Here is a 19,452-nt window from a genome sequence, read left to right as displayed (position 1 = left end):
TGTTCAGAGAAAAAGAAAAGAGCAAACAAAGAGATGAAGCATGGAACAGGATTAGTTCCCTGGCGCAAGACAACCCTCAGGTCAGTTGGTCGGTTTAACATGAGTGCTTGTGCAGTAGCTGTTCACAAATCATAATTCACAAATGTAGAACAATGTTTGAAGCATTTCACTAACTTTATTTTGGTCTTTGTTTTCTTTCTGATGTTCTGACTGACCATAATATGAACTTTGAAAGCATACAGTTTTGCTTGAGTTGTTTGCTGTGTGTGATGGTAACAAGCGTGTTACATGTGTGCATGCATTATCCATAAGTGCATGAATTATGAAAATTGTTATGAACAGCATATCCTATTTGCCTGAAAATGTGAGTCAGAGTTATAAATACATTGCCAAGCACCATTTTTTGGAGGGTTTTTTTTTTTAATTCTGTTCAGTGGGAAAATGTTTGATTTAGTCTGTCATCATAAGGCAGCAAAGCTCTAGCCTTATTTAGTGTGCTTAACTTCAGAAAGTTTGTCAGGGGTTGTCAAGGCTTACCCCTGTCCACCCAACAGTAACTGAGCATCTGATCCTGTAGAGAACTTAAAATGTGTCCTAAGATTTCAAATGATGACCTTTAAAAATAAATGAAAAATCATTATTAATGATCAGTAGCTAGCAGCAATTATTAGTGGTTGTGACAAATTTATTAGTAAACATAAAGATTCATCAAGAGCATGGTGCGTTCATGACTTTGCAAGATATTTAAGTGCTTAAAGTGTTTCAGTCATATATGGGGAGGGGAAGATGCTCAGTTCTGAGAGTGAAAAAACAAGGAGCAGACTTAAAGACGGAACTTCTTTTGGGCGGTTTGTAAGATGGGTTCACCCGGATGAGGTGAGTGCATGGGGTTCAAACCTGTACACAGGGTCAATCTTCCCTAATTGCTATACTGACGGGTAGGCAGGGTGGAGATCACAGGCGGTGCCAACTATCCTAGCAATTAAATGTCTTTTTCAACTGACCAGTACTTGCTGTTGAGGCTGAGAAAGCTGAGGTGAAACGGTTTGCAAAAGATATTTCTGTCAACTGACAATTGAATGTATCCTCCATAAAATAAAGAGAAAAGTAAAGGTGAGAAGAATGAACAGTGAAAATGACACAAACATGAAGACAACTGAATTTTTAAACTTTATGTTTATTGCTTTTGTTTTTTTGTTTTTTTTTTTATTTATCTTTCTCTATATCTTTTTATCTTTCTTTACTCATAAGCAGGGATAATCTTTGACATTTTTAGTTAATTCCCCTGGTGACTGACATAAAGTACATCTGAGTTTGAGTGCAATGTTCGAACTTTTACAAATGGGCAATGATTCATGCCTGTAACACAGTGCCCATTCACCATCTGCAAAAGCGGCCCCATGGTCCTTTTTCTCTTATCTAGCCTTACAATTATGCCATGTGGAGTTCATTGGTGCTTGCTTGCAACAAGAAGCTGCAGGTATGTTAAGAACAAAACTGGGTGGGGAGAAGTCTTGAATGATCAAAAGGGTTAGGACCAGTTCAACACCCATGGTTTTGTTTGTGTGTTCTCCATTGTAAAACAAAAAATTAGAAAATGAGAAAGGAGACAAGAGTGAACAGCCCTAATGACACAAACAAAAAGGCAATTGAATTTATTTTTATTCCTCTTTATCTTTTTTATTATTTGCTCATTCCCACTGATTACCAACATACGGTACTTCATCTGGGTTTGGGTACAGTGTTCTTACTTTTTGAACAATGCAAGTGGGCATCAGTTCACACCTGTGACACCTTACCCATTCACCATCTACAAAAACAGATTACATGTGCACCCAGTGACATGAGGCAGCAGGCTGCAAGAGGAAGTATGAATGCATCATGAGTCATAATTCAAGAGCATGTGCATGACCGTAATGTGACTGTTAATAAGTTATTGGGAAATAAAGAGAATAATGAGAGATGGTACATTGCTAAAAGTATAAAAACTGGAATGAAAAACTGGTTCAAGGTAGTAAAGCAAATATCGATAAGACATGGCACCCTCAGCTCAGTGACAAGACAGCAGCGGTCAAGGATCGTGTTTACTAGTTTATTGAAAATTGTGATGGTGACCCTGCGAGACAAAGGCACTTGTTGGATCGATGTATTACTTTCAAAACATCCATGTCAAGTGTAATCAAGGTTCACCACGCAGGCTTTCGCAATACATACCATCTCTAATAGTACTAACTGATCCTGCTGCAGTCTATCTCCTGAGCGACTTTCTGCATGGCCATGTACTGTATAAAAATCCAGAGGACTATGTGCTGCCCAGGGACAAATTTTATGTTGATAGCTTTAACAATGTGTGCCTAAGTGTGTCTACATTAAAAACACGAGGCACTATGACATGTGAATGGGTCTTGTTTGCTTTAGCCTGGAATGAACATGTTAATAGAGATTTTACTTGAAATTACAACAAAACAAGTGTTCAGCACAACTGGCAGCGACTTGGACAACATACTTTTAAAAGAAAACTTTTAAATTAGTAGAGGATATCTTGAGGTGTGTTGTTAAAACAGTACAGATTTGATTTCAGACATGAAGAAAACATGTTAACTGGAACAGACAGTGGTTGTGATGAAGATTTGTGAATGAATAAATAATTTAAATAACAAAATAATATCATTGATAAATGAGGGAATATTTTACCATCGATGTTTGCACTTGTAGAACCAAAATAATTCTGATGGCACAGCTCCACACTGATGAATTTATTGTTTCTATAGACTTGTTCATTCCAGTCTAAAACTGCAAGACCCACTTGTATGTTATGATGCAATTTATCTTATTCACTATACATGCAATGTTAGTTGTAGGATCAGTAGAAGTGTAAATTTTTGTGTTTATACACTATTAAGCTGGTGACTTTGCTTTGTTATACATCAACATGTATAACAGTGCCTAAAGCCACTGATTTTGATTGCATACCTGTACTTTATCTTGCCAATAAGAAACATTAAATTTCTTGTAAAGTTATGTAAATCATGAGATGAAGAGGGAAGATGTTTGAAACAGTAAACCGATGAAACAAATATTAAACCACTTACAGTTGCAAACTATATTATTGTTGCTCTTTTTTTTTTTTTTTCCCTCTCTTATTTTTGCTCAGTTGTCCAAAATGAACAAACCCTTATTAGAGCCAAACTAACAGTGGTGTATATGCAAGCCCTGCCCTCTTGCTTCCAGCCTCAGAGATTTTATTGTGCATTCACAGATTACTTTCCAAAAGTGCATGATGAGTAGCTGCCACAGAAGTGCAAATAGTGGTAAGAAAATGGAAAAAAGGACATCGAATTCATTAAATGGACACACTCTCATTTCCCAGATTCAGGGTGTAAAAAAACAAAAGTATACATAACTGGAAAATGAAATACAGTTGAACTTCTGTAAGTTGACTTCCCGGAAGTCAAATTTTAAACATCGGTTGGTTTCCCATTAAAGCAATGCATAGTTAACTTCATTGGCTTGAATTTGCCTAGCCAAAAACTTCCACAACTCAAATAATTTTAAGCCGGTCAGCATGTTGAAACCATTTGAAATACATGGAAAGTGTAAAATTGTGTACCGCTCCCCATTGACCCTGCACTCCCATATTCACCTTTCTGTATTGGAAACACTTGCGATAAGCGCAGCTCTGTATCCGCAGGGTGCCGGAGTGTCTGTAAAAGAATGATAAGAAATGAACATTAGGTTAAAATTAAACATCCACAGTGGAAAAGTGTTCTTTTTTTCGGCAAACTTTCTTAACACGAACCTTCTGTAATTCAATTTTTTTCAATTGGTCCCTTGAATACTGGACTTACAGAAGTTTGACTGTAATAACACTATAGTGTAGACACTGGCATACACCGATGTAATTGTACAAAAAGCAGTAAAAATAAAGTTTAAAAATGTGGTTGTCTTTATGAATTGTCTTATGTTATTTGTGCTTTTCATCCTTCTCTCCTTATATTTTCTCAATTTTTTTTTAATTTTTTTTTTTATGGAAAATACATTCAGTCCTAACTATGACAGTATGTTCAGATAGAAGCCATTTCACCTCACCTCAGATCCTACAGCAAGTACTGGTTGGGTGAAAAAAAAAATGTTAAACTGCTAGGGTAGTTGGCAGTGCCTGTAATCTCTACCCTGCCTACCTGTAGGGGTAGACGTAAGACAATGTTCACTACCAAATACAAGCTGTATCAATCCATGGTAGTACCAATCCTGTTCTACGGATGTGACACATGGGCTCTTCTAGCCAAAATGGAAAAAAGAATCCAAGTAATCGAGAACAAGTGTGGAGGCTGCTCTGGATCTCAATCAAAGAACATATAACCAACAACTTTGTACGAAACAAGATTGCCACACTCGTAGGACACTAGGAACCTCTGCTTTCAAAGGTCAGGTGATGTAGGATGGACTTCTTTGGCCATGTGATCCAGCATGACACCTTGTCAAAGACTATCCTCCAAGGCAACTGTAGTCGAACCCGCAGTGGCCAAAGAAAGAACTAGATTTTGAACATCAAAGAATGGACTGGTTGTCCTGTACAGGACCTGCTCACTATCGCCCAAAATAGGCAAGAGTGGTGGGCCATCAGCTGCAACGTCTATCCATGTGCTTCCTTCAGCGACAGATACCAGTCAAGGGATGACTACCTGTCGGGATAATAATTGACGACTGACCACCTGTAGTAATCAGCACTGCATGCACTCTTGACAGGAAGAGTTCTGCTTTTAAGTTCATGAACATCAAATAGTGCATCATAAGGCTCCAGTTAATGCCATGTACAGTAAACCTTCCTATTAAGGTTGTCATTGCTGCGTTTCACCAAGATTTATAGGTGCTAACTCTCCAAGTAAGAGTAATCAATAAGCATGTATTGTGGCAGACAAAGACACATTCTTAAAATGCACTATGTAAAGTTCTAAACATGATTTCACATGAAAGCACTATTAACTGCTGGTCACTGATACAGAGACAGCAGTGAGCAGGAAGGTTAGTCATTTCACCAAAAGCCATATTGCCCTCCTGCCTGTAGTCGGAGATCGATTTATCTATTGGGCCTGGATTTATTTTACTCAGGGTGTTTGGGTGATACGGTCATTATGGAGTTGTATTGACTCGAGCAGGTGGTAGATATGACTGGAGCAGTATGGTTTGGGTAAAAATGACCAGAGACCCAATGAACAGAATATACTTAATCTTTTTTACATGATTCCTGCAGAAAATCGTAATATAGGGTATACGGTTGGCCAGAAGCAGTCTGTTTTAAACCATTTAATTTCATTTTCAACACTTCTGACTTCTATTTAAAAAGAAATAGCACAAAACTGTCAGCTGTAAGTCAGGGAAGTATTAGAGATGACATTTATATGGTGAAATATGTCCATGTAAAGCTGTTGGGCTGTAACTAAGAGGGGTTTATAATGAGGAAGGTCTTAATAAGGAGGATTTTACTGTACTTTGATAGACATGCACATATGCTTTCATTCTGTTCAATCACAGGAATATTTTGTTGACTAAGTGGGAAGCAGCATAGTTTATTTGTTAGTTCAATTGAAACAATAAAGTCCATTGAAGCTGAGAATAGAAGAAAAGCAGCTGGCTGTAGGCATCTGAAGGAAATGGAAAATTATAAAATGTAGACATAAAGAAAGTATAACCTATTTTGTTTGGGCAGTGGATGCAAACCAGACACAGTAGATATTTCTTCTTGATAGAATTTGTTTCAAGGCTCTCCATCATTAGTAATGTTAAGGGAAGCTAGCACTATGTGCAGTAATCTAGAGCATGGCACTGGCATAACACTGAGTTAAATATCTCATTGCTATGTCTGTCTTGTGGATGACACTGGCTTCTTCCCTCCCGCAAAAAAACCACTACATTTTCAGGTGAATAGACAAAGTGCTGACCTAACAACTCTGGCAGCAGGTTAAGTGGTTGATGCAGCAATAGTTACACAGGCATGCAAGGTTCTGAATTGTCACTTTGCCACATGTTGCTAGTAAGGCCAAGAGTAAAGACTGGAAAAATCAAAGTGAAGTCTAAGATTGGAATTTTTCAAGTTCTTACAGATTGCTGAGAACAACTTGTTTCTCTTCCCCCCTCCCCTTCACACACACTTTTATTCATTTTGATTTCTGCCTTTGTGTTTTTAATTTTGCACACTTTTGTACCCTTTCATAGTTAATTGCATTTAATGTTGACTTGGTTTTCATGAATGTTTTATATATTTGCTAACATTGTTGGATCTTACAGTGCTAAATTGTATGCATTTTATGCCAGTTGGGCATGTGTTTAACGCCCATAACATTTTGGCCTGTTACCTGTTGATACTGATTATACTTTGCAGCTCTGATTATTTCATCCAGAATCACCCCACTCGAACATTAAGATTAAAAAGAAAACAACAAGCTTAGGCTGCAAAGCAAAGCTTTCTTGAACCAGCATTAAATAACCATAAAAACACAGAGGGAGAGCAGGATTTAAAATCTGTTATAAGCTAGAAAGTGAAGTCCAGAATCAAGAGATTATTCTTGACCCCATATCCATCCAACGTTATAAAACTGTACCACCGTCCACTTTTATTTTCTCTCCCTTTTTTCAGTATAAATCTTTATTGTCATCACCGGTTTCCTCAAATAACACTGGCAACTCGCCAACGCCGGCTAATATGACCAACGATGAGGAAGGCGATGTTCTCTCCACAATGGAGAAATTGGAAGCCGAGGCGAAGGATGTAAGTGACAGTCTCTTTGTCATGCTCCTGTACTTGTGTTCAGTTGTCCCTGGCATTTGCTGGTGGCTTCTGTATTGTGAGGTGACTTTGTATCTCATTGCTGTCAGGAGGGAACCAAGGGTAATAATAAATGTAATCCCAAGCCACCAGACTGTAACACACATGTTCTATGACTTAAGGCTAGGGGCTTTCATGCATATGTAAATGCATGTGCATTTGCTGGTATATTTGGCATCATAAAAATATATACGTATATATTGTTGACTGGAACAGCAGTCGGCATGGTTTGATTTTTGGTGTTGGACAGCAAAACTTAAAGAAGTGTAGAACTTATTGTAGGTTTTTAGATGTTAACATGTTATGTGTTTGTCTGTTGAGTAGCGATTTTAAGGTTTTTAAGCATAGTCCCCCTTTGCTGTTGGTAATATTTGCAGCTACAAAACTTAACTCTGTGCAGGGTTAATGTGTGATAAGACTGTATCTTAAAAATGGGAAAGATGGGACTTGATTAAATGTTCATATTTATGACATTGAAGTTATTTCCAACTATTTCTACAAAATGTGTAGATTTAGCATCATGCATATTAAATATCTTTACATTTTAAAATTCATGGTTCATTTCCTTTACTCGTATCTTGGAAAAAAAACTGTTAAGCATTAAATGGTTTTTCTAGTCAGGTAGCACGATTTCCTTATTAACACTAAATGCCAGTATAAAATACACCCACATTTTTGTCATTTATTCCTCTTAAATATTTTTGTTGTAACATTGCATAAAATATAGCCTTTGTTTTTAAGGTGAAAATAAGCTATTTCATTTTTTGTTTATATTTTTACTGTACAATATCAAAGGGTGTGGTGAAAGAAAAAAGTTTTAGGTATTGGTGGGAGCTGAAATATTCTCTCAAGTTCTACAAAGACTGAAGATAAGAGCAGCAACTAGTGACCTTATTTAAAATTTGTTCCATTGCATTATGTAAAAAGGAAGTGGTAAAACCTTTCTATCAAAAAAAAAAAATTCTGCTGTTGTAGAAGATTTATAGGGGAAGTAGCTCTCCAGGTAAGAGCATTCAATCAGTACACATGTATTGTGGTAGACAAAGAAACCCTTTTAACCACACTGTCCCACACCCGAAAGTCAAATAGGCCCAGTGAATACCTGAGTAGTGATGCCTGGTTTAGTGTTAACTGACCATCTGCATATTCTTATAATGTAAACCTTCAAACTAAAGAATACTGAAGACAAGGGCTTTTTTCTTGTTTTAAAAAAAACAATGATTCAAGAGAAAATTGTTATTTACCTACTACTTTGAGATTTGTTCTTTGTGTATTGCCAAGCGGCCATTTTTGTTTAGTAATATGGTGGCTAAACTTGTTTGAATAATGCATGGCTCTGTTGGTAATATTTGATGTTAATATCTACTCCTGTCATGGGCAATTGATTTATCCTTTTGGCCAGGATAAATTTGACTTTCAATGTTGGAATGATGTATGCTTATGTGAAACGATATGGTCATGGCAGAGTCGATTCTCGACTCAAGTTGGTAGATGACTTGGTAGATATGGTTTGGGTAGACCTGTGGCGCAATGAATAGTCTCTTTCAAAATGTATTTTCTTTATTTTACATTATTTCTGCAGCTTATAACATAGGGCAAACAGTTAGCTAGAGGCAGTCTGGGGTTTTTTTTTTAATTTTATTTTCTATTTGTGGTTTCTGCAAAAAGATTGCAATAGAGCACAAACTGTTGGTCGTAAGATGCATTGGTAATCATAATGGAGATGATGTTTATGTAGTGAAATACATGAAAAATTGTTAGGTTGTATCTAATAAGGGGTCACAACATATAGGGTCTTAGTAAGGAGAGTTTACAGTATATAGAGACAAAAGAATTGGTATATATTTAGCAAAATCATTACTGTATTGATGAACATTAATGAACTAGAGACCAGCATGGAAAGAATCAAGGACTGAGTCTTGTGCATGCTCATTTTTCTGGAGCATTCAGAAAAGATAATTCATCAAAAGTCTAGGAGCAGAGATGTAATGACTTTTTCCATTCTGCTACGTTTTGTCCTTCCAGCGATGCAATCGGTAGCAAGAAAGGAGCAGGGAGACTGTTTGGGTAGGATACAAGGCAACTGTTTGATTTTGAGCTATGCTTTCTTCTGTTTTTTATGCTTGAACAAACATTATGATTTGATTAGGGTGGAGTTGGAACGAAGGGGAGAATGTTTCCTCAAAAAAAACAGGTGGCCAGAAAAACTGCTATTAGCCATTATATGTCTGCTGAGTTTTTGATTTTATAGATCCTCATTTTTGTTTGTTTCTTTGTTTGTTTAGGTGGGTTTCTCTTGTAAACAAGATCTTGTACGTAAATTATTTCCAAATTTTTTTATTTATTTATTTTTTTTTTTTTAGTTTAAGTGGTTACTTTCATTGGCTGAAATTGTGAAAGGCATATGCAGAATGGCTTCTTGTGGGGTATTGCTGTATACATTTGCTGTCTTAAAGTTTTTCTTTCCTTGGCTTGTCAGATGATTCACATTTTGTGTAGCTGTGTTGAAAGCATTTAACTTGTAGCATAGAACAAAATTCTTGACTTGTAGATTAGAGTAGGAGTATGCTGCTAAAGTCTTTTGCTTGCAAGCATGGTGAATGTATTGGTTGTGAAGGACCACCTTAGACTTGCTTATGACATCTGCAATTCAGCTAGGGTTAAAGAGGTGGTGGATGAATTTGTTGTGTGTGCGTGTGTATGCGTAAGTTTGTACTCTCATGTGCATGCTTTTGCAGGCTCATGTGGTGAAAGTGTGCTGTGAATATGTTTTCAACTATGTGTGTGCCTGTCTGTCCAAAAAAAGAAAAAAGGAGGGAGGGTTCTAATTGAAGGGGGGGTGGTAATGTGACAATGTATAATAAAAAAAACTCTTCTATGATATCAGTAGGGCCTAGATTTTCCAAGTTTCATTTGTATGTTCATATTTCAAGACTAATGTGATCCTGGTGTGTTTGTATAGAGTGAAAAGAGGTCGAGAGGTTTAGTTTTGTTTATAGATTGTTCCTTTTCTGTTTTGTCATCAAGAATAATTTACAAGAACAACGGAAAAAAGTGCAGATGACAAGTGAAGGGGGTAGCCGACTCCACCCTGAATGACTTGCTTAACTATCAATTAACTCTGCTGTCTGCACAGCACAGTTTGAGTATTACAGTAACAAGGCATAGACAATATCTCTACCAGTTTTTGCATTCCTTTCATAGCATGTACACACTACTCATATTGATGCCGCTTAGACTTGCACATCAGTATCTTTCTGTACTTTTTTGATTTTTTTTAGCAGCACCCACACAAGCACTTTTTCTGTTCTTGCATTACATGCATGTTGAAAAAAAAAAACAAGCCATGTGCAGCTGGGTAAAATTTGCATGTCCCAAGAATTTCACAGAAGCTGTAATTAGATCCCATGTAGACAAAATTACATGTATGTATATGTGTGTGTATATATATATACATTGAATGACAATTAAAAACCTTTTAAATTAAATGCATCTTAAAGATCCATAACTAAAGCCTCGGTCAGTTTTGTTTTTTGGCGACAGTACAAAAAATCTCCTATACCTTTAGTTGGTGCTTTGGATGACTAAACTACTGCATGATCATTGATTCATGCCTGTTTGGCATAATACTGCCTGTTGACATTTCTCATGGAATTTTCATTGCAGAGAAGGTGACATAGCAAATTAATATACCCCCCCCTCTTTTTTTTTTAAAAACTAGAGTTCTCTTAATAATAATATTTTCATACTTAGACATGATGATTACTTATGTTTACACATGCTTCAACAAGAACATGGTAGGGAGAGCCAACACCATTTCCTGCCTTAGAACAACTGGCTGTTTGTGTCTAAAAATTTGAGAAGTGTGAAAGATGTTTCTTTGGCACTCTGAAATAATCTTTGAGCAATAAATAAAATGTACTTTAAATTTGTGTCCATCAGAATAGTATGTGTTGTCTGTTAGGATCTCAGTTTTTAGTGAAAGAATGAGTTCATATAAGATATTTGACAGTTTAGTTTTGGGGTTTTTTTTTTTTACTAGGTAAGTTGCAGCCTATTGGTGTTTCAGTTTTCAGCAGGTGGACAATATAACAATAACATCTTAGAAAAAAATGAAACGTAATACATGGGTTTTGCCTTCCTCATCTACTAGTTGCCATTTGCAGTGAAACTAAAGGCCAGGTTACAAGAAATCAAAAGGGTTTAGTCTGTGCTACTGACACCTACAGATCCATAACAAAAAGCAGTATGGTCCTCTAGGGCGCCTGGTAGTGTAGAAGTAAAACATTTGTTAGTGAAAGGCCCTAGGTCTGGATCATGTCTTGGGACATTCTGTGTTTGACATGTTGGTTTCCTCCCTGCTCCCCCAAAATCACCTCTGGATGGAAACACTTTCCCACCAAAGCAAGTAACCAAACCAACCAAATGGTCCCTCAGTCAGAAAGCATGAAAATTACAGCTAACTGGCGAGAAAAAAGCAGAGATAAGATGTCAAATATATGGCTGCAGAAACTGTTATTCAACAATCCTGAACAGAGATAGGTGGCACAACAAACGCACAGATCAACAGTAGATGCCAAAATCAATGAAAGTCCATAGGCAATAGCTAAAAGCAGGAGGAGAATAAAAGAAAATGGAAACCAGGCACCCTGAGCTACTTGGGTGAAAGGGATATCACCTTCGCTTTGAAACGGGCAAAATCTCAACAGTAACAACCCTAACCTGAATCTAAGGGATTAATGTTAATTGGTGTTAAATAGAAAATAGTTTTTTCAAGTGAATCCACATGCTCTCTCTTCTAGCTGGTCAGTGTTATTGAACAATGCATCATTAATTTTTTTCTTTCATTTTACAACTTGCTGCATTTACATTAAGTCTATGCATGTTTTATTTGTGCTACAGACCTGAAAGGCAAAGTTATTTTGTGTCAATCAGATTGGTGTTTCTGTCAAGATCATTTCTTATATGCCATTCATACTATACACAACAGTGGCATAGTTCATATTCTGCCATCATCTGTTTGTTGTTATATATTATGACTTAGAAGACTATGTGCTAATTCACCATGCGTGATCCAGCCTGTAGGAGCATATACCCTGAACTGGAGAGGCTATGATGGGAGGTGAACAAAAAATGTTAGCATGTGCCAAGAGGTCAGTGGCTGCTGTGTACAATCCCGCAATAATCGGATGAAACGTTTCACCAGGCAACATACCTAGAAAAAAATTAGAAAAAAATCCAGACTGATTTGTTTAAAACAACAGTTGATAGTTATTGGGAGAAACCAAATATTGGTAATGAATGTTTTTATGTCTAGCATGACATAAGCTATGTCTAAAACAAAACACCAGTTCAGTATTTTATCAAATAAATATTGGTCATCATAACCATTTTCCTTTAGTTTATTTTTTAATTATTTATGCCTTATATAATACACAAGTTGCTCTTCCTTTGTCATTACAAGCTAACAAGGCAAGTTACAAGCTTTTAAATAAAAACTCTTTTTGTACTCTGTGCTTAACATTTATAGCTATCAACAAATTCTTTATCACATTCAACTTAGCTTTAAAATTAAGAGAAACTTATCTGTGATGTCTGTTAAAATGTAATGTTATCAAAAGTTCCTGCATGCTGAGAGCTATAGTCATCTCTTGCACTTTCTAACCAACTCTACTGACCTCTGTATATTTAACCTCAGTCCCATCCTTCACCCAACACCTGGGAGCTGTAAGATTGTTGAAAATTTTTTTTTTTTCATTTGAGAGGTATTTAGCAAGTAGTAAAATATTTACAGTTTTGTATCATATATGCCTAACAGCTTTTGAACTTCATGACAGGAAAAAAAAGTGTGCCTTGTTTCTTGATTTTGTGAATGAAGAGTCACTGCTGATTGCAGCACTCACAAAAATAAATAAAACCATTGCTTTTGAGCTTGTACCAGATTTGTACAAGTGGATGAAGAGTATGAATACACGCATGTACTAAAGACTTTCTTAGTCTGTGTCCTAAATATATCCTTGCACAAGTGTTTATGTAATACATGTCTGTTACCAAAAAGCTTGCATGTAATATTGTGCGCTAATTATACTCGGGCTTTCATATTAACGTAAGTACATAATGATTCTTAAGTAGAAATATTGTGCAACATTAATATCTCTTGCATAAATATTGTACAGTTTATTGATAACTATGAGCATAACTATTATGGAACGTAGTAGTATGCAGTAACACAACTGTTATAAGAAACATGAGTTTTCTGTACAAATTTCTTCCATTTAAAAAAATAGATTATTTTCCATTTTGTTGCAATTGATTCTGTGCAGTGAGCACTCTTTATTGAAAAATGTTGACCTTAGACTATTTCAGTAATATCAACAGCAGAACAGTTTAGGATATTTCAGTGTTTGTTAAGTTGAACATGAGTAAGGATTTGCATAAAGTCTGCCCTAAAGTTTATTATTACAGTATTATTAATGAAAAGGTTAATCTGCAAGTTCTGCTTGCATAGTGCTTAAAGGTTTGTTCATTGATTCATGTTGTCATTTCATCTTTTAGTCCATCTCCACAAGCTGTCTTGAGAGGGGTGTGGGCAAGTGAAACTGTTGGTGTGCCTGGGGTTGGCCTGTCATCAATTCTGCATATCTCTGTACATTTGTGTGCAGCTGAAGAAGAAGCCCCGTGACAAGCCCTTGCTGCGACGCAAGTCTGAGTTGCCTCATGACATGTCCATGATGCGAGCATTGGAAAGTCACAAGCGAGCTGATGAGTTTCTTTTAACTAATTCTGAGGGCAACTGACCCCACCAGGGCTGCTTAGATTGGTCTGCCATCCTTCAACCTTGTCTTGATCACCATCAGCGCCTGTGCTGCATCTCTGAACTTCACATGGGAAGAATTAGTTTTGTTTTGTGGAAATAGGGGTAGAAGAGCTGGGGCTCAATTTTTGAGTTTGCCTTTCTTCTGAAAATGCCTGTATGGTGATTTTTTTCTAGGGGTGTGGACCATTTTTTTACAACCACCCCTTTGGCTCATTGACGTAAATATTTTCTTTTATTGTAAAAATCATGGGAGGACTGCTTCACATTGAAAAATAAAAAGGGACCTGCCAAGTTAGGTTTTTTTTTTTAAATAGTCAACCATGTTTCACTCCTCATGTCATCTTCCACTTTTCATTGACATTGTTTTCATCGTTGTTGATGTCTCCCACTATCTCAGCTGCCATATTGTTTTTATTTATTTATTTTTTTTTTTTGCACATCACAATCAGAAACAGATGCTCTTCCCCTTCTCTTTTTTCACTAACCCCTGCAAGAGGAGCAGCATGGGAGCTTGATGCAATGGGAGCCAAAATATAACAGGGAAGAGCTTGGCACTTAAAAGGTTCGGGTTTTGATTGCATTTGTCTCACGGTCTGCTCGTTAATGCAGAAGCATTCCCCAGAGTAACCTGCATGGACGTGTGCGTGTGTGTGTGTCTGAATGCTGGACTTAATGCATGTAAGACTCATTGAAGTTCATTCTCTTTTATCATCTGTGACGTTATAAACTTTGGGAGGGGATTTCCTCCCCTCCCGCTTTTTTTGAAAACATGGAAACATTGGAAGTTTGTTTGTCCATGGGTACATTGATGTGGTAGCTGCTTTGGATACAGTCATGTGGGTAGTGCTTGTACTCACATTTTTGTGTGGTTGACTAAGCAGACGAGTGCACATCCACAGGAATTTCTTTTATTATTTTTTTTTAAAGCAAAATTGTAAAAATATTGAACAAATATATAAAGCATTTCTTAAATTCATAGAATTATTTTTCGCAATTACCAGTAAAATTCCCATAGATTGTCTCTATGTTTTTATGGACTTTTCAGATTGTAGGGTCATTTAATAGCTTAACAATAGTGTTCTGGGTTGCAGAATATTAACCTTACAGGCCTGGTCTGTTAAAGAGCTGATTAGATTTTCATGGTAGATTTATCCTATAAGAAATGCTCATCTTTTGACAAAAATGTTTTGGAGACAATAAGTTAGAGGAAGAGTAGTCTCCTACACTTGCTAGAATGGGTAGAAGCTTTTCATTTCAGTGTATTGTGTGATTTCTTACATTATTGGCTAAAATTTTAACCCTAGTTTACAACAACCATCACATTACTTTGGTTTGGTATATATATCTGTGTTCTAAAGGCAAGGGAAACAAAATGGCATGTGCCCCAGCACAATGTCTGAGCATGGGAAAAGCAGTCTGTCTTGTGGCTTGCCTGAAGTGAGTGCAGTTTTATTTTGCCCATGCAATTCTGAGTGCAAGTTAGTCTTTGATTCTCAGTGCTTCTGTAAATGTAAATGAGCTGTAAGAAGTCAACGTGTGTAAATGGATTGGCAAGTGTGTATTATCTTCATCGTTTACTTTTTGAGATAAAATGTGATGAAAGAACTGTGTGCAGATGATTGATAATAATAGTTGGCAATGCTTGCTGTTTCCCCACCTCACTAAGTTTTACTTTTGTACAGTTTCTTTTGCCAGCATTGGTCAAACAAAATGAGAAAAAAAGCCCATTTTCATCTTCAGTTAATGCTGGAAAACAAACGTCCTGAACTCTAGGTTGGCAGCTGATCTCTGTAGCTTACATTTGCTCTGTAAACTTCGCTTGCTGTCTGGGCTATGTGAAATGAATTTCAGTGCGGAGTGAATGGTGTAGTTGGTTTCTTAGCCTGAGAACTGTACACAGTTTTTGTGTCAATCTGCTGTAATGTAGGTATTAATTCCCCACCCCCCCTTATTTTTCCCGTTTCCTTTTTTTGTGTTTGTATGAGTGCTTTATCTCTCTCATTTAAATCGTTTGCATAGCCTTGCCTCACAAACGTAGTACACTTGCTATTGCTCTCATGACCTAAAGGCTTAGTGCTTGGGGCTCATGTACATAAATAGACATAATTTTAATAAATTTTAGGATGGGTCAAACTTTGTGATAAACATCTGATGCAGCTATCTGTCAAACTTGGAGAACATGCTGAAATTATTTTTAGGGAGTACTGTTACTGATTTTTTTTTTGGGGGGTGGGTGGGTGTAAGAATGGTCAAAAAGGAAGAAATTCCAATAAATGTTTTTCTAATTTAGTACCTCACAACTTGTAACCAGGGGGTAGCAGCTGTCACAAAAAAGGGTACTGTTAATTGGTAGAAATGATATTTAAAGATCTGTTGTCATTTGCATCCAAAGAGCCTAACCAAATCCCAGCATTTGCTCCATTTGTTTTATCAGTCCAAAATTGACCTACTTGGTTATTTTTCTTTTCTTTTTTACTTTTATTTATCATTTTGCTCCTGACTTGATATAAAAAGCTATTCCAATAAAAAGAAAAAAGAGCAATTAATGGTTGGCAATTAATATGGTACGAACTCATAACAACATGAAATTTTTGTTCTATCATCTTATGCCAAACATTTTTGTACACAATTTTGAAAACCAGAAATCATTTTTAAATTTTTTATTGTATTTTACTATCAAGTCAAGTAGCTGCTAAGTTTCCCAGCAGTCATGCCATGATCTGCAGATTGCTGTCAAGCACCATCTGTGAAATGAGGCAGTTTGTCCCAGCAGGCATTGCGGTGTTGCATTGAGAAATGAACTCACAGGAGTCCTGATAATATTTTTCTCCTAATGAAATGATGGCAGAAGCCTGTTAACTCGTCCTGTACAGTCTGCACCAGTGAATGCGAATGTCTTCATAGCTATAGCTGAATTGCATGGATAACACCCATATTGAATGAGTTGATAGTTGATTAAATACAATGCATTCCTTTCGTGGGATCAGTAATAAAAAAGAATTGCTGAATTATTCCAGTTTGTAGTAGTTTAAGCATACCAGCTGAAAAATCCCGTTTTAGAGTGTTGTTATGGACAAGGGGATTTTTTTTTTTTTTCTTTTTTGCAGGATTTATTTTTGGTGGTTTACCCCCACATGAACTTTAAGAGCATGCCCACACAGCTATGACCATAATAAATGTTTTTATTTGCTTTCTTATTTAAATGTAGAACGAGGCTAATGTCAGAGCAACTTCATCATGTTCATCGGCTTGTTTGTGTGTGTGCGTATGCATGCATGCATTTTCTGTTTTGAATTGCTGGAGCATAACATTACTGTTTTCAGTGTACTGTCTACATCATTTTAAAAAAACATTTCCATGTCCATTTGGAAATTGCATATTTTATTGGGCCATTTAGTGGCCAGTATTAAGAACTATGTCTTGGCGAATACCTTTTCATGAAACAAAATAATGTGAAGAAAAGAAATTCTTTTCATGGATTACACACTCAAACATGTCAGTACTTCAGCATATTACTCAATTTCAGGCTTGCATTGGTATGTATGTGTATGTACAAGGCATGTGATGAATTATAAATGATTGAGAAACCAGTGAAATATGTGGCCGTTTTATGTGATCAAAGTAAGCTAAGTCACTTTTAGCTGGTTGTTGTCATCTGTATAATTGGGGGAGGGGGGATAAAATTCATCGTCACCAGTACTAAATCTAGATTCTAAAAACTGCATAAGCTGTTTAAAAAATATGTAAGCTGGTGAGTTTGTATTGTATCTTGCAATTAGAAAGTAATTATAAAATTGTGATTAGTGAAAGACGAGGCACAGCAAATAACACAGGCTTTTATACACATTTTGATGCATACTATGTCTTGTAATTATAAATAAACTCAAATTTTGTATCACTCATATTTCTGTTCTCAACCTTGAAGACAACCTCCTGTTTTATGGGCTCAAGTTAATGGCATATCACTGTCTTCAGGAGCCTCTTTTTAACGCCTGGTATTTCAAGAAATTGCATGTTATTTGTTCATTGACTATTGCCATCTCTTGACAACAAACATCCATGTCGTCTACATATCCTAGGCTTGGTCTTCCTGTCCCAGTCTTATAATACACTTGTGGCTCTGGCAGTGCTACATCAACAGCATTGTTTAACATTTCCAGTTCAGCCTGTTGCTATGTTTGAAAGCTAAGGATGTCACAATTTCTGGAAAGGACCTGGCATCCTTGGGAAAAGTGTAAGCAGTGACAAGTGACACAAGCCACAGCGATTGAACACTTTGGTGTGCATTGACAAGTGTTCAAGATGAGGGGAGAGGCATTTGACGGCACCATCTGTAAATTGCAGAACTTTCAACAAAAACAGACAAGTCTAACAAGCATCTAGTTGTGAATGCTGAGTCTTTAAGAAGTTTGCAAGAATTGTAAATACTACTTTAACCAGCAAAATTGGGGTTTGCTGTTTTCAAGGGTTTGATATTCACTCTCCCTTTCCCCCAACTCCTGGCGGGTGAGAGCAAGAGGGTGAAAAGTTAGTTTTTCTCCCCCAACCCAACCTCCACCTTAAGTTTGCAGATAAACAAGTCCGTACAGCCATGAGTAAAGGAATAACAACTATTTTGTGTGTTAACAGTAGTGGCAGGTGGATATGAAAGGTCTTCACTGTGTGATGAGAAAGATCTGCATGTGTGCAAGAATTTGTTTTTAACCCTTTTTTTTCACCTCTCTTTAAACAATGGTATGTTAAGAAGTGTTCTGGTGTGCTTACATCAGACAGAGCAACTGTAAATTAGGCTTTTCATTATGAGAAGTGTATTAGATGTGTATGTTGTATTTGTAATCCTGCATAGCATTGCCTCTCTTGTGACATAATGCAATGGTCATCTGTCAGCGACAGATGACTGTAAACAAGCAAAGTGTTTAACAAAAATCATTGGTGTCCAGTAGCTGGTTTTGTATTTATGTCAGCGTTTTACTCTTCAGTGCAGTAAGACAATTAAAATGTTTTGTATATGTGTCCCCCACCTGCGGGGGTTATAGGTTTGTTTTTTTTTTTTTTTGTCTTTTTGTGGTCAGTTTTCCCCTTATTTTTATGTGTCCATGGGATTACCTCACAGTCCATGCATAGTAAAAATGGAGAAGACCAGCTGTGATTTCTACCTGTTCATATTGGAACAATTAGATTTTTATGAGAGAGAGAAAGGAGAAAAATGATAGTCTTTAAAAATACAAGGATGGACCTATTTTAACTTTTGTCTAGCCAAGAATGTGCTATAGTAATCACCTTTTTATGGTACATATAAGAAAGAGCGTGAAATGTCTGACAGTTGATAATAAACTGACGATAAAGAAGGTCTGTCTTATGTTTGTTTTCAATTTGAAGGTGGAAATATGTCTTGAATTTTTTTTTTTCCAAAGGGAAAATGCAGTCTATTTCAAGTTTGTGTGAACGTGTATTTAAAAACATGCAAGAAACCTTTAACTGTACAGAAAATAATGGCAGTCCATCTTATTTTTGGTTTCCTGAGTGACTTAATAGAACATGGTTATGTAAGCTGATTTTCAAATGAGAAAAACGATGTTCGCAGAGGCACAGAGCAGTTTCTCAAAGTTGAACAGCCATCATGCATGTCTATAGTCTTTTATTTTCCCATTTAATATGGCTACATGTGCAATCATGATCAAGCATCACTTCAGGAGATAAAGGGCAAGGAATCTGAGTACTGGGACTGGCTGACCTATGCTTGTCAGTGTACTGGTCATCGCTTTAGAGTAATTGTAAGTAAATCCTTCAGGCTTTGCAAGGCATGTAT

General features: G+C 36.6%; 1 protein-coding gene across 15 annotated transcripts in view; it reads left to right on the top strand.

The window, feature by feature from the left end:
• LOC112570505 (serine/threonine-protein phosphatase 2A 56 kDa regulatory subunit delta isoform-like) overlaps positions 1 to 18,995 on the top strand; it is a 34,173-nt gene extending 15,178 nt beyond the window's left edge. For 2 of the 15 annotated variants that reach the window (XM_025248947.1, XM_025248946.1), the window contains exons 14-17: positions 8 to 80; positions 6,638 to 6,769; positions 9,112 to 9,138; positions 13,489 to 18,995. In XM_025248947.1, coding sequence (XP_025104732.1) covers positions 8 to 80; positions 6,638 to 6,769; positions 9,112 to 9,138; positions 13,489 to 13,623 — 367 coding nt within the window. In that variant the 3' untranslated portion in view covers positions 13,624 to 18,995. Of the gene's footprint in view, positions 1 to 7; positions 81 to 3,259; positions 4,121 to 6,637; positions 6,770 to 8,851; positions 8,894 to 9,111; positions 9,139 to 9,853; positions 12,663 to 13,488 lie in introns of those variants that run through there. The other 13 variants (XM_025248957.1, XM_025248956.1, XR_003100637.1 and 10 more) reach the window with 12 other exon arrangements.
• Positions 18,996 to 19,452: the final 457 nt, after the last annotated feature.

This window comes from Pomacea canaliculata, linkage group LG8, assembly GCF_003073045.1.
Source record: "Pomacea canaliculata isolate SZHN2017 linkage group LG8, ASM307304v1, whole genome shotgun sequence".
NCBI classification, from domain to species: Eukaryota; Metazoa; Mollusca; class Gastropoda; order Architaenioglossa; family Ampullariidae; genus Pomacea; species Pomacea canaliculata.
Note: the sequence above shows the minus strand (reverse complement) of the source record. Positions and strands in the feature narration are given on the sequence as shown.